Source organism: Caretta caretta, chromosome 8, assembly GCF_965140235.1.
Source record: "Caretta caretta isolate rCarCar2 chromosome 8, rCarCar1.hap1, whole genome shotgun sequence".
NCBI classification, from domain to species: Eukaryota; Metazoa; Chordata; order Testudines; family Cheloniidae; genus Caretta; species Caretta caretta.
In genome coordinates this window covers 29263729-29279014 of record NC_134213.1, presented here as the reverse complement: position 1 = coordinate 29279014, position 15286 = coordinate 29263729, and the positions used below count along the sequence as shown (strand labels likewise).

General features: G+C 38.8%; 1 protein-coding gene and 1 long non-coding RNA gene across 7 annotated transcripts in view; one reads left to right on the top strand and one right to left on the bottom strand.

Moving 5' to 3' along the window:
• LOC142072970 (uncharacterized) overlaps positions 1 to 1341 on the top strand; it is a 32619-nt gene extending 31278 nt beyond the window's left edge. The window contains exon 3 of the long non-coding RNA XR_012669605.1: positions 1044 to 1341. This is a non-coding gene — a long non-coding RNA (uncharacterized LOC142072970). The remainder of the gene's footprint in view (positions 1 to 1043) is intronic.
• The window catches only part of TENM2 (teneurin transmembrane protein 2), a 2093216-nt gene that overhangs the window by 6610 nt on the left and 2071320 nt on the right, over positions 1 to 15286 (bottom strand). For all 6 annotated transcript variants that reach the window (XM_048860042.2, XM_048860041.2, XM_048860043.2 and 3 more), the window contains 4 exons: positions 14062 to 14237; positions 12133 to 12368; positions 4701 to 4997; positions 1293 to 2907 (listed from right to left, as the gene is read on the bottom strand). In XM_048860042.2, coding sequence (XP_048715999.2) covers positions 1293 to 2907; positions 4701 to 4997; positions 12133 to 12368; positions 14062 to 14237 — 2324 coding nt within the window. The remainder of the gene's footprint in view (positions 1 to 1292; positions 2908 to 4700; positions 4998 to 12132; positions 12369 to 14061; positions 14238 to 15286) is intronic.

The following is a 15286-nucleotide window of genomic DNA, read 5'->3' as shown; positions in this document are numbered from 1 at the left end:
ATCTCTTAAAGTGAGACAGGACCCACTGGATTTGGGGGCTTCTGAAATTAATCACTAGAGGCCAAAGTGTGCAGTTATTAACTGAGCCAAACCCTGACGGACATTGATAGTTTTGTTCAATTAAGGATCACAGAATTAGACCCCAAGAATTCAAGATACTTTGATCACTGATAAATTCTTTCCCAGTATCAAGAGCAAATACTAGTGTCTTCAGAATGCAAAACGACTGAAGGGCAACCTGAGAAATTATGCACACACAATGTAGTCACAGTCACAAAGAACTAACAGTCATAATATAACTTTTCTTGAAGTGCTGCCAGTAAAATTGTGGTAGCTCTGTTTTTTGTTTTTTAAATTGTACTGCGGTTTTTAATTACGACATGCTGCAGACTCAGTTCTCAGAGAGTTTCTCCTGAATACATCTTAATTACCTTTCTTTTAAAAAAATGGTTTGCAGCTAGTTCAAGTACTATGTGATCCTACTAAGTGGCAAATTAGTAGTAATTGAGAGGAAGTTAGATGTGTCACCCAAACCCAGTACATGCAATCTAAACTGATTTATTGTCTCCACATCCTAACACTACAGATGTTCCTCCGTCTTCCAAGAGGAAACAATGTTTAAAACATTAAGGTTCTTTTCTTAAAGCAAGAGCTAAAAATAGGTTGGCGTTTAAAGGCAGAATTGGGAAAGTAAATAAATGTTTAATCAGTGCCACTCTTGGTAGTAATTCATGTTGTGCCCATGGACAAAGTCAGCAGGTAATTCTGAGGACACTATTGAAGGAATAGGGCACTAGACCAGAGATCAGGAGACCTGAGTCCTAATTCCTGACCCTGTCACTGACCTGCTGGGTGACTTGGGGCACTCAGTTTCATCTGTCTTCATCTTCCCCCTTTGCAAAGTGGGGATAATGGTACCATCCGTTGCACAGCACTTTGAAATCTACGTGAAAAATGCTACATAAAAACTAAATATTATTATTTATTATTAGTTGAAAATGATTCCCCTTTATTTAATAACCATGTGTGTCTCTCTTTCATAGGTTCTTAATCTGGGGGTCACAACTAAGAGTGACTATGACTATGTCAAGACTATGTTGTCCTTTTCATACTCCGAATGGGAAGATGGTCCTAGCTTGATGGGAGAAGGGTTCTGCAAGTGGATGAGGAGACAGCGGAAGGAAAGTCCTGGAATGGAGAAGTTTGATCTATTTCTTTTTCCAACACAAAATTCTAAACTTTAGAAATTTGCACTAAAACCTTTTAGAAAACAACTGCTAATGAGTTCTTACCTGTTACGTAATTCTTTAAATCAAGTTCATTGCTGAGAGGGTTGTTGCTCTTGAACATGTATAAGTTGAATGGAGCAGGCTCCTTACCAATATTTTTCCATATTGTGTAATCAGGCGATGTCCAACGCCCAGCTAGAACATCATAGTCTCTCTGAGTAAAATGAACCAGCTTGGTCAGAGGATCATACAGCCCTCCATGAAATCCAATGACCAATTGAAAGTCAGGGTTGGAATCATAATATATCTCTCCATATGCAGTGTACTGAAGCTGCTTGATCATGAGGCCATTAATACTGAATACTGCCAGTGGTGTACCTGTGTTATCGGAGGCAACATAGTATTCTTCTCCACTGCTGCTTTCCATTGCAAACAGATGGCCTTGTAGATCATAGTATAGAGAAGTAATTTCTGAATTGGAATGATTGTAAACATGTGTCATTCTCGTTGGGTTGTGAAGGTCAGCGTAAAAGTACTGCAGATGGTGTCCCAAGTTAGTCTTACAAGAAGCCCTTCGCCCTAACCCATCATAACGGTACTGAATACTCCATCCACTTGCTTTGTTGTAAGCTCTTGTTAAGAGACCTTTTGAGTTGTACTCAAATATATCTGAGCCTCGTTGACATAGGAACCCATCATCATCAATTCTGTACTGCATGTCACCCAGACGTGTAATCCTGTCTCTTAGATCATAGCGTAGCGGCATCAACCGTACGCTATTCCCTGGATTCAAGAGATGAAGATTCCCATTCAGATCATAACTATAACGCCAGGTTGGTCTGTCATTTACTGCCACACTTTGGAGCTGCCCATCTCCATCATAATCATAGGTATATTTGGTTGTGTTGGCATAAGGTCCAAGCTTCAGTTCTCTCTTTGTTACTCTTCCCATGCTGTCATACTGGACTGTCATCCAATACATGAGTGATCGGAACATTTCATACTGAACTTCTTTAATACGCCCATGGGTATCAAAGTGTTTACTCAGTGTCATCACCGCTGTAGTAATTATTTGATTTATATCATAATAAATGACTCCAAATTTGCCAAAATGCTCTACTTTGCCAGAGATCTCATCATAACGATAAAGATCAACAGGAAGAGGAGTCTCACTTATTATAGGCTTGATGCTAGCAATCCGAAAGCTATTATCATGATAGGTGTAATCAAACCTTGCATTGACCATGCCTTCTTCAGAAAATCTGTAGATTTGTTTGTCAACCAGTGGACCAATTTTACGGTACCGGATTGTGCAAGAAAAGCCGCCACTCTGTAAGTTAACCATTTTCAGAACTCCAGTAGTTTCATCATATCCAAAAGTAACTGCAGTGCTATCATAAACAATTTCAGACAGCTTGGATAGTTTCCCGTACTTGTAGAAGACTTGTCGACCAGTTCCTAAAAAAGATGTTTTCAAAATCCTCCCATCATCACTGTAATCAAAAATCACTGAAGCATTGCTTTCAGGAGGGTTATAAATATTCCTAATGTAGCCAACAGATGTATGAGTGGACATGCTGTGCCGAGCAACACTAGGCATGGTGACAGCCTGGAGACGGTCTGTGGAATCGTACTCAAAGATGTACTGCCGTTGGCTCTGAAGCAGTAGTACCATGGACTATTACAAAAATAAAAAGACAAAAAATTATATATTTTTACTGTCTTTCCATTTCTTTCACTTTCTGAACTTATGGGGGAAAAAGGCAAATTTTTAAATCAAGAATTTATTGAATAGGTTTCAGTGTTACAATAATAAAAAAATATAAATAAAATCCGAATACATCTAAGGCACAATGCTGCCCAACAATGTGACTATATTGCCACCATCTGTGATAAGTAAATTTTCCTCTTTGAAAAAAAGATCAATCCTGAGAAGGAAATGGAAGGAACATTGTATCAACCTCTTCTACCCTCTTCCTTTACTGTTTTGGGGAAAGTGAGTTTAATGCCCTCATTTATATCTCCACTGGCAGTTGTAATTTACACTGAATACTGTAAAACATGTGTGAAGAAAGTTAGCAGAGAACTGTTCTAGCATACCTAAAACAATACACTGGGAGGGAGGGGGTTTAGGGAACATTAGATAAACTCTCAAGATCAAAGTGATTTAAATTAGGTTAAATAGAAATGAATTACCATATTTTCATTTAATAAATAATGATTAGAGATGAGATATCTGCAGCTACTGGGATGTTCTGTCAGGCTTAGTCATGCATTTTAAAATAGTAAAATTCATCCTGTTAGTTCATGCTATTATATGATGACCTATTCTATTTTATGGATATATCAGAAGAGCTGAACCATGAACAAAGTATTTCCTTTGATTAATTGAATAACTAAAAAATTCAGAGATCTGGCACAAAAGACTTTTTAAGTGTGGGAACACTAAGAATCCTAGGTCATGTATATGTATGCAATAGCAGAGTCTCTGTCCTGAATGTACAAAAGACTTTAAGCACCTAAGTCCCTGTTTTAGGTGCCTAAGTCCCAGTTTGGGCAACATTACAATGTACAAAACTCCCACCTAATCTTGTAGGTGCATAAACACATTTGATCCCTAAGTTTTTGCAGTAAAACGAAAATAGAAGATTACGTTTCTGCCTTTTTACATGTGCACTGCTGCCTCCCTTCAGGCATCTGAGCACCTGTCTCCCACCAAAGCCCCAGAGCTATATTTAAACCAGGGGCAGACAGGCAGTTGTGTGGGGCCCAATCCAGTGGGTGCCCTCTGAGCACATCTCTCAGGCAAGTTGTGACGGAACAGCTGGGGCTGGTCGGGGGAGGAGGAAGAGATCCCTCATAACTTTTAGCCCAGTAGTGAGGGCATTCTAATGGGGGGCTCCATCAGTCTCTCCTGAAGCTGCTGCCCTCTGGAGAGACTTAGGGAGACCCACATCCGCCAGGTGGCTAGAGCACTCACCTGAGAGATAGCAAATCCCTTCTCCCCCTCAGGTGGATGGGGCACAAACAGGGGGTTTCCCACAGCCCAGGTGAGTCCCCTAACCACTGGGCTTGGTTTCCTCCCACCTCCAGCTTCTTGTATAAAGGCCTAACTCCAAACGGAGTTCCTGGCTGTGAATTGCTAACATAGACAGGTCCCTTCCTGCAGCCCAGACTTCGGTGCCTGTCTCCATAAGAGGGGCACATATTCCTCTGGTCGGCATCTCCCATTGGCTAGTTTAGGCTGAACTTCACACCTAGCTTCCTGGCTTTTGTGAGTCATGCTCTAATGTGCCTCTCTCTCTCCATTCACTGTATAGGTAGCCTAGGCACCTTACCCAGTCTTTGTGAATCCAGTGATTTCTAGATGCCTAAAAGTTAGGCGCTGTGATGCTCAGCGTCACAAAGCCTAACACCTTTTGTGCATTCAGCACTCGTAACTATTGCTGTAGTTTAAATTAAGCCACGTACCTTTTCCAGGTACGTGTAACTCCACACTTTCCCATCAGCAAACATGCGGGATATGATTCGGCCTTGCTTATCTATATCTGTTCTTTCACTCATAGCACCGCGTTGAAGTCCAGCCAGTTGTCCATTGAAGAAATAAGAAACGTTGACAGCAGCAAGCCCACTGCTGGGTAGCCAAAGAAAAGGACGTCCTAGCTGATCATAAATTATTCTCAGTGTAAACTTCCGATGATCATCATATATTTTCTCTGTGCGGATGTTTCTGTCATAATCAATGGATAGTAAGTTCCTTCCATGGACCTATACAAATGGAAGAAGGCTATGTTCAGTGAATCGATAAATCCTAGCCCATGCTAACTGCTACAGTGAAAATACTAATAAATTGAAAGGACAATTACATTTCCCAGAATTTGCTTTAAAAAAATGCAGGTGTGTTTTGCTGAGACATTTTACAATACATCCTGGGCTAGCAGTAATCTCTGAGGAACAGCCCCTGGGCTTGTTATAAGCTGTTAACATTTAGTAGATACCCACAGAGTATGCTCAGAAGTAATTTTTCAACTGTATTTCTCAACATTTCTTTCATACCATGACCCCACAGTACACCAGGAAAGAGTTTTGGGGACTCCCCCTTCAATCTAGCCATATAAATAGGAGGGCTGCCATGACCACTGTTGGAGTCACAACCCCCAGGTTGAGAATCCATGCCTTGAACACTTTCTCCTTTTACTTCCCTCACTTTCAACAGAGAGGGTTTTCCTCAGAGGTGCCGGCACATATAATGTGTTTTGTTCAGTCCTTTTTGAGGCTTTGGGCTTTGATCCCACAAGGTGCTTGCTGAGCAAGCTGAACTCCCAGCATCTTGCAAGCTCAGGTCCCTAGTAAGCAATAAAAATCCCATAAATTTCTTTAAGCTGAGTAAATATATTTCACTTTCTCACTTTCTTTAGTAAGACTTTCAAAAAACAAACACAACACAGCATGAAAAGTTTCAGTCCCACAGGAAACATTTTTGGAAAGTTGTGAACATACGAGAACAAGGGGTTGTAAGAATTGTATATGTAACCTCAACTATAGCGTTCACTACTGCAAATGCTATAAGAAAGATAAAGCAGTATACTCACTGGAGGCCAACCACAGAAAATCCAGGCCAGCACTGTAATCTAATAAAGCTTCTTAAGTAATTTAATTGTGAACGCACCATTAATAAAATAGAAGTCTTTAAATTAGATATCTTTTGACAGCAAGGACTACCTAAGAAGTATTCATCTGTTCCTGGGAATTTTTGTTCTTCATCTTATATTTTACAGTAGGTTTGATTAAGCAACATTTTCTCTTATCCAAATTTAAACTGCACATCAAACAATATGTAAATTAATCCTGAGCCTTCCTAGAGGACATAAAAGTTATTCTGAATTATTTTCACTGGCAGAGTAAGCCCAATTCCCATCCCAACCCACTCAGTAGGAATTCAGTTCTATAAAAAGCAATTTTAAAATTAATACAATTTTGTGTTCATAAGAACTTTTTTAAATTATCGTACGTTTTTCTCAGTGTGATATTTTCCAGTTAATAAAATTCAGCTCTTTTAACACAGTTTTCATTTCTTTAGTAACTCTTAGAAATTGCTCTTCATGTGGGATTTCCCACAGAAGGTTTTGATATTGACAAATAGACTAGCTCTGATGTGAAGACAACAGTAGTAGTTAAGAAAAAAAATTAGGAAAGGAAATGCTCCATCTTATTCCTTATTCAAAGTTTTAGTAGAAAGGAAGTCTTGGAAGCAGAACTCAGCCATAGAGGGCAAACTTTCAGAAGTGGCCACCATTTTTGTGAGTGCAAAATCTGTGTACATATCAAATGTCCATGGAGACCCTGCACTTTAAGAGCTGCTGGGGAAAATAGAGGGTACCTGCTTGTTATATTAAAGACATCTGTCTGTAAAATTAAAGGAAAATTCTAGCATAGCTCCAAAATTTCAATTCTTTCCAAAGTAGCTAAATTATGAAAAAAACTTTCCTGGTGAATTCCTCAAATAAATTGGGCTAATAAATTCCTATTAGTCATATGCGTCTGTGAGGATTAGAGGGAATTTTAGATTATTTTTGTATATAATTATCCTAATTACAGGGTTTTTAAAAGTTTCCAAGATGTTCTTAAAGGTCTTTTCTCCTTCTAGACCTAAAATTACTAGATCATAAATTCTCTATTGCTATATGTTGCACTGTGGGTTTCCATCAGTAAGTGATGTTGCTATGCTCAAACATACAAGAGCAACAAAATCCCATCATCAACACTGAAATTTATGATCCTATAAAGCCAGTGGTGGGAGTTGCTGTTTGAACCTCCGGAAGTCCTCACCAAGCACCAAAACCCCATAACCAGCTCTTGTTCCTCTGTTATCTTTATGTGTAGGAGAAATGGTGATCGCCTGCCTTCTTGGATGTTTTTTGTGTGGAGGGAGTGAGGCGAAACCAATTGTTTGAAAATTCAGCTCTTTTAAGAGTTTTGCATCTTTATAAACAGTTTGACATTTTTGCCTCATCACAGCAGCTGTATCCTGCACCCTGCCTTTGCCAGTAAACTTGACTTTAAGGGCTCTGTTTTTGCTCAGAAGGAAGCCAAATCTACTTTACAAAGGTTACTAGGTTTTTGTCACAGTGAGTTGAAGTACCAGCTTTCTGAACAATTATACACCAGAATAGCTACACAAAAACATTATTCTGAGAATAAAGAAGCACCTGTTTGATAATTCAGTAACTTCGCTTTCATTTGTAAAATAAGTAACACCACAGAGTATAATTGTAATGTCATATTAATTATATAGAAACCCAAACAAAATGACTAACTCCCACTCCTTCGGGGAACGCTAACAACACTATATGACTATCATGACTGAAGATTATCTAGCAAGCTATTTTTCTTTTGTTCTGCTACCTACACACACATCTGCTGCTTCTTTTCGCTGTTGCTGTGTAAGTCACAATAGGGAAGAGCCCTTCTAGACGTTGGTTAATGGCTCTTCCAGCAAAATTCACTTGAGTGATATTACAGTGTATACAAAAACAAAACAAAAACAAACAAACCAGAAAGTGTAATCTCTCTCTCTGGGTTCTGTATTTAATTGCCTGAACAACATTCAATACACTACTGAATGTATCAGTAAACAACAATACCTGACATAAATTGGTTAATATAAAAAACAGTAGACACTTTCCTATATAGGCTTAATTATGGCTCTTTAGTCCTGACCCCTACTAAGGCAGAGGTTTCCCTACGAGCAGTGGAGCTTTATGCTGGCATAGGCAAGAGCAGGGATAATGCCTCCACAGCCACCGTGCTCACTGGGGCCCTTGTTAAACCTTTAGAGAAGGTGTAGCATGCTCTTGCCCTAGTTACAAGCTGGTGCTCGGGGGAGAGCTACATCCTAGCCCTACCATGACGTTGCTCCTGCCATTAGCATTAATGGCCCCTTCTCTTTTCCACTCAGGGAGTGCAAATAGGAGAGTTAGGTTGACGTTAAGTGCTCAAAAATTCATAAATCATGTGAACACTGGGATAAACTACAGAGACAAAGCTCGTATCTCTAATGGTGCAATGTTATGCTCAACAACACCCCATGACCCTGGTTGGGATAAACTACAGAATTACTAATACAGTATTTTGCTACCATAATGCTGATGTGATGAACTGTAAGTGGATAGTTGCATGTTGAGCAGCAGGAGTTTTCTGCCCAGAAGAATGTGGATGTATCAGGTTGCGATGAGAATGCTGATAGCACACAACACACCAATGAAGTATGGATGTATGGTTTTGTATGGCACCCATCACATAGTGTCTGAGCACCAACAATCAGGGAATGACTGCATCTGACCTCTCAATTGAGAGTCCTCAAGAAAGAGGCTTTTAAATTTGAGGTTGAAACGTACCTGTGTCCCGTAAACAAAGCTGATGTTATCTCACTTCAATCATGGCTAATATTTACATGTGAAATTTCAGAGGGAGATTTAATATTGAAAATGGTATTTGCTTTAAGAAATTAATCACATACAAGGACAGACTCCTGGACTAATGCCTTTCACATGCACCTGGTTCTGTGTCTCTGTCTCAAATTTAGGCCTCAGCTGAGAGATGTGAGAGTGTAAATACCCATGGAATCTATAACTCATTATCTCTTGTGCCCTCCCTTCATCTATCCCACACTGCTGCATCTCCTTGTCTCCCTTGCATCCCACCTGCTCCCTCACAATTTTCCAATACAGTTGCTTTTATTTCATTCACTAAACAGTCTACAAAGGTGAATTAAAATAAATGAAATGCAAATAAATTCTACGCTTTCTCCCTCATTTTCAAATTGCATTTTCAGTCCCCTCAACCTGCTATAATCTCATAGTAATTTCCATTTAAAAGAGCTAAATGGATATGTGATTATTGTTACAGGAACTAACACCAGACAATTAAATGTTGAGGTGTTGCTAGATAAAGCTGTGTTTTGGTTTGCATAAACATGATGGAAGAAAATCTAACTCTGGCAAGGATTCAGCTCTAAGATTTGTGCATTTAACTTCAGGTAATTACCACAAATACCTCTATTAAATTTTTAATATTTAGAGTAAGGATTATAGCCATTTTATTTTAGGGCCTCATTTATTTTTGTTTTGAAGACCTAGTCAAAATGCAGAGCTGATTTATCTTAGAAAAGGAGTGATTAATACTTATAATCAACTTCTTCACTACAGCATATCAAAAATCAATTACACAGTCCTGAAATCCAGTCATTAAGGATTTAGCTGCTAATCTCATTCCAGTTTTTGTCTTTTAAAAAAATACAGGAGCATGCAACTCTGAAGATACAGACAGCATAAAGAAAACAGGGAGAACTACTGATAACTCAGTGCTGAGAATTTGCTAACCACTAAACACCAGGAGAATGTTAAAATGTGACATCTCCTGTCTTATTTCTCTCTGCAAATAACTAAGCAGTTGATTCACTGTATAATATCTAATGATAAGAACACTTTATGCAATTCTTTAAGGAACTAGGTGAAACAATCTTGGAACTGCTAACAATTATCTTCAAGAACTCAGGGAGGATGGGTGAGGTCCCAGAGGACTGGACAATGGCAAACATAGTACTTATCTTTAAAATGGGGAACAAAGAGGACCTGGAGAATTATATACCAGTCAGCCTAACTTTGATACCTCGAAAGATATTGGAACAAATTATTACACAATCAATTTGTAAGCGCCGAGAAGATAATAGCATTATAAGGAATAGCCAGCACAGGTTTGTCAAGAATAAATCATGCCAAATGAAGATAATTTCTTTCTTTGACAGGGTTACTAGCCTAGTGGATAGGGAAGTAGTATGTGATATCTCTCAATTTTAGGAAGGCTTTTCACACTCTCTCATATGACATCCCCATAACAAATGAGGGAAATAATGCTTTGAAGAAATTACTGTAAGGTGGGTGCACAACTGTTTGAAAAACCATACTCAAAGAGTATGGTATCAGTGGTTCACTGTCAAACTGGGAGGGTGTGTCTAGAGCAGAGATCGGTTTGTTTACCTGTTGCGTATGTAGGTTCGGTCGATCGCAGCTCCCACTGGCCGCGGTTCGCTGCTCCAGGCCAATGCCCACGCCGCTTCCCGCAGCCCCCATTGGCCTGGAGCAGTGAACCGGAGCCAGTGGGAGCTGTGATTGGCCGAACCTGCAGATGCAGCAGGTAAACAAACTACCCTGGCTCGCCAGGGGGCTTACCCTGGTGGGCTGCTTGCCAAAGGTTGCCAATCCCTGGTCTAGAGGGTCCCTCCAGGTCAATATTGAGTCTGGCAGAGTTCCATATTTTCATTAATGATTTGGATAACAGAGGAGAGTATGCTTATAAAAAATGAGGTTGACATCAAATTGGGAGGGGTTGCAAGCACTTTGGAGGACAGGATTAGAATTCAAAACAATCTTGACAAATTGAAGAATTGGTCTGAAATCAACAAGATGAAATTCAATAAAGAAAAGTGCAAAATACTTAATTCAGGATGGAAAAAAACAAATGCACATCTACAAATGGGGAATAACTGTTTAGGTGGTAGTAATGCTGATACGGATTTAGGGCTTATAGTGGCTCACAAATTGAAAAAGAGTGAAAAATGTGATGCAGCTGAAAAAAAGCTAATATACTTCTGAAGTGTATTAATACAAGTGTTGTATTTAACACATGGGAGGTAACTGTCCTGCTCTACTCGGCACTGGTGAAGCCTCAGCTGAAGTACTGGGTCCAGTTCTGGATGCCACATTTTAGGAAAGATGTGGAGAAACTGGAAAGAGTCCAGAGGAGAGCAACAAAAACGATAAAAGATTTAGAAAACCCCACCTATGGGGAGATATTAAAAAATGGGCATGTTTAGTCTTGAGAAAAGACGACTGAGGGGGGACACAATAACAATCTTCAAATATGTTAAGAGGTATTATAAAGAGGACTGTGATCAATTGTTCTCCAGATCCACTGAAGGTAGGACAAGAAGTAATCAGCTTAATCTACAACAAAGCAGATTTAGGTTAGATATTAGGAAAAACTTTCTAACTATAAGGGTTCTTAAACTCTGGAACAGGCTTGCAAGGGAGGTTGTGGAATCTCTATCTATTGAGGCTTTTAAGAACAGATTAGACAAACCTGTCAGGGATGGTCTAGGTTTACTTAGTCTTGCCTCAGTGCAGGGGGCTGAACTAGATGACCTCTCAAGGTCTCTTCCAGCTCTGTATTTCTAGGATTCTATATACAGCTTAATCCAATACCCAATGAAGCCAACAGAAGTCTCTGATTGACTTAAATGGGCTTTGGATGAGACCCACCATATTTTTCTTTCCAGTATCCCAATGTGCCTTTCAATCTCTACATACTGGGGCCACTTCATCCAAAGTGAAATTTTAGCCACCTTGGGGAAGAAGGGGGGAGGGAAAATCGTGGCTGTTTAACACAGCCTTGCAGTTTACAAAAGGAAATAAAGATAAATACTTTATCTCAGAGAAATTGCAGGGGGAATTTAGGTTAGTAGAATGTAATTACATGAACTAGAATTTTGTTTGGAAGAACTCTTGTGAAGAGTTCCACAGTATATTGATAGAAAACAAGTGGTCAGGATTTTGATATTACAGCTCATTAGAAAGATGGCAATTCCACTATAGTGACTCTATGCGGTATTTTTTACCAGCCTCCTTTTGAATCTTCTAGTTGATGGAGCTTCTGATAACTGGTAACAGCAGACTACTCCATAGGTTTATTTGGCCTCTCAAATACATAAAATGTCACCAATGCTAGTCCACTTCATTGTCTTATTAATTTTTATGAAGTAGAATTGAATAAAATATCATTTTGAGTAGAAAACGGTCTAGATACAGGACAAAAGATTGTTGTTGTAACAGTGAGTTCCACTTACCCTGAGCTTTCTTCCGAACACCGTCACTTTGCCTTTTATCTGTTCTTTTCTTAGGCGCCACTCAATTGAATTTAAGCCATTTTCCATTGGCAGGGAAATATTACATCGTCCTATGGTAGGGGTCACAGTACCAGCCAGGACGTGAGGTTCACTGTGGAAGCTAATACTCATTCCATTGGCATACATCACTCTCAAAGTGCCATTATTACAGAGCTGGTAGCTATTCCTCACTTGATCTAGTAAAATAATAAAAAACAAAATTTAGCAACTTTAGTCATAAAGAGAAGATAACATCAACTTAATAGGTTTTCATGATACTTCCACTGATCTCAAATGAAGCCTGCCTGAATTGTGCTATGGTAGATATTACTAATGTTATTGACTTATGTAAAGAACAATGGTATTAATGTTGCAAGCCTGCAGAGGTGCTAAAGTTTATACTGTTGTTTTCCATTTACTCTTAATTGTAAATCAAAACATAGTGATGTATTTCAGCGCCATAATTTATGTGGATGCATTTCTAAAAGGAACAAAACTCAGGGGAAAATTATATTTTTTAACTGAACTGTGGGATGAATAACAAGCCTATTAAATGCTGTGATGTAAAAAAGAGACCATTGGAATCTTTTGTCAGAAGTGAACAACTAATCCCTTTTTCAGTCTTTTAAAAACTGCCCTCCCAGCAACTACACAGTGCGGTGTTATAGATTAGTTTTAAATCCCAAAGGTGCGATACCCAAACAATACAAGCTGGCAGCCACAATCCTTTGTGTGTGTATGTGTCATTCTTTATCCCACCATAAAGAAGCTAAGCTAGCCAATCAGATGTCTGGCCTTTTCGCTTACTGATAAAAGTTATAAAAATAAAACTGTACTTTTATAGCCATGTTATTCTCTGACTGGTTGACACAGCCAGCTCTATTCTGTAAGACAATCAGAATGGAGCTTTTCAATACTTCAGTTGTGCGCAGCTCACCAAAGCATCAATATCCATCTGACAAAAAGACAGCATCTACATAATTAATCATTTGGTATAACAGAAATAAAGTCATTGGAACAGGAGGTGTCAGAGGATAATAGTCTATAAATGTTGACATTTATACGTCAGAAGGAGACTATTGTCCTGTGACAATGTTCTTATTCCAGTGACATTATCTCTTAATTAAAAAAACATCATCCACTAAACTCCTTTCAATCTATCTTCGGTAACTGTGACTGTTTACATTGTGTCATATACAATGTTTGGTCCATGTCAGAAAGTTTCACACAAAGTAACATTTAACCATTTTGTTGCTGATTTCTTCTGCAGTATCTCAGCTGTGGCAGCATTCTCTGATGTGGTCATGCTGCATTGAAAACATGGTACACAATTTTTTTTGGTCATGGCATCAGAAAAGGGCCTGATCCTGCATTTTATTCAAATAAGCAGTTCCATTAACTTGAAAGAATTAACTTGGATAAATCAGGGCAACAGGGCTGATCTCATCAAGTTATACTATGATAAAAACTGCCTGCAACTTTTCTCAGCTAGGATTTTACACTAAGATAGTTTATACAAGTTCATTACGTCACTGTAAAGAATCCACCTTTTTGTCCCTAAAGTCATAGCCAACGTTGCAATCGAGTGCAATGCACTCTGAATGTGGGTAAAGTAAACCTGACATGAAAGGCATTAGCAGAGCCAATTTACAACAGGTAATGATCATACTGTATTTGACTCAACTAGGGTAGACAAAACTTCCCCTGCCTGACCTGAGGAACTGCCATTTTCACAGAGCATGTATGGGAGTTTCCTCCAAGAACCTTATGTTATTCTTTTTCCTGCTCAAAAGTGCACTTATGATATGAATCTTTTGAGAATGGCTCCCTTAAAGTACTAGGGAGATATTGGTGTTTGTGTCTAACGTGCTGAAAAGTACACTCTTGTACCTTGAACCACTGTATAGGAAGCCTCCACAGAGGAGAGATTGGTAATGACTGTTACATCATCATCCCGGTTGGAATTCTCTATATCGATGGTAATAGATTTTTCCATTTCCCTGTGAAGGCTGGTCACCACTCCGGTGGGACGTGTTACATTGGTCAAGCGTCCTTCGTGGTCATAGCTAATAGATAAATTAATGAGAGCAAAATAAGCATGTGTATAGTTATAGGCTTCATTTAGTTGACATTATTAATACAGCAGCTTCTTGCTAAAATATGGCATGAAACAGATCTTGATCTTTTAGAACATTTTGAGTTGCTCAATAAGCTGTGTTTGAAAACAATCTATGGTTGTGAATTAAGGTTTTTCTAGACAAATTCTGGTCTCTATTGTACCAATGTAAATCCAGACTAACTCCAATTGAGTTAGTCTGAATTTACAATGTTGACACTGAGAACAGTATTTGGCCCAGAATCAATACATATTTTAATATTTTCAAGCCACTACAACTGGATTAGCTATGGAAAAATCACGCCTCTGTAATCTGTTAGAATTCTCTGTCAACAAGATATTGGATAAGAGAGAATTAGTTGACGTAATTTGTGAAAGGCTTTTCGAAAGTCCAGAAAAAGTCCTTCACAAGAGGCTATTAAGAAAAAGAAGTACTCATAGAAGTCTGCCAAAATCAGCTAAGAAACAGAAAATAAAGAGCAAAAATAAATGGGCAATTTTCAGTTTGGTGAAAGGTTAACAGTAAGGTGGCCCCAAAGGTCTCTACCAGTCTGCACCAGTGTAGACTAATATGTTTACCAATTATCAAAAAAGGGACAGAACAAGGAGGTGGTGAAATCTGTAGAAGACAAAATTATTTAGATTAAGACTAGAAAAGTCTGTGAAGAACTTTAAAGTGATCTCAGAGCTAGGTGAATGCACAGCAAAATGGCAGGTGAGATTTACCATTAAACACAAGATAATTCAAATTGGCAAGAATAATCTGAACAACTCATACACGTTGCTGGGGTTTAAATTAATGAAAGAAAAGAAACTGGGCATCACTGTGGACAGCTCATTGAACATCTCTGCTCAAAGTGGAATGGAATAGAAAATATGGAAAATATTCCAGTGACATTTATATAAATCAGAGGTATGCCCTCGCATGGGACACAGTTCAGTTTGGATCACCCTATCTTGAAAAAGATGTAGCAGAAATGGAAGGGATGAAAATTACTA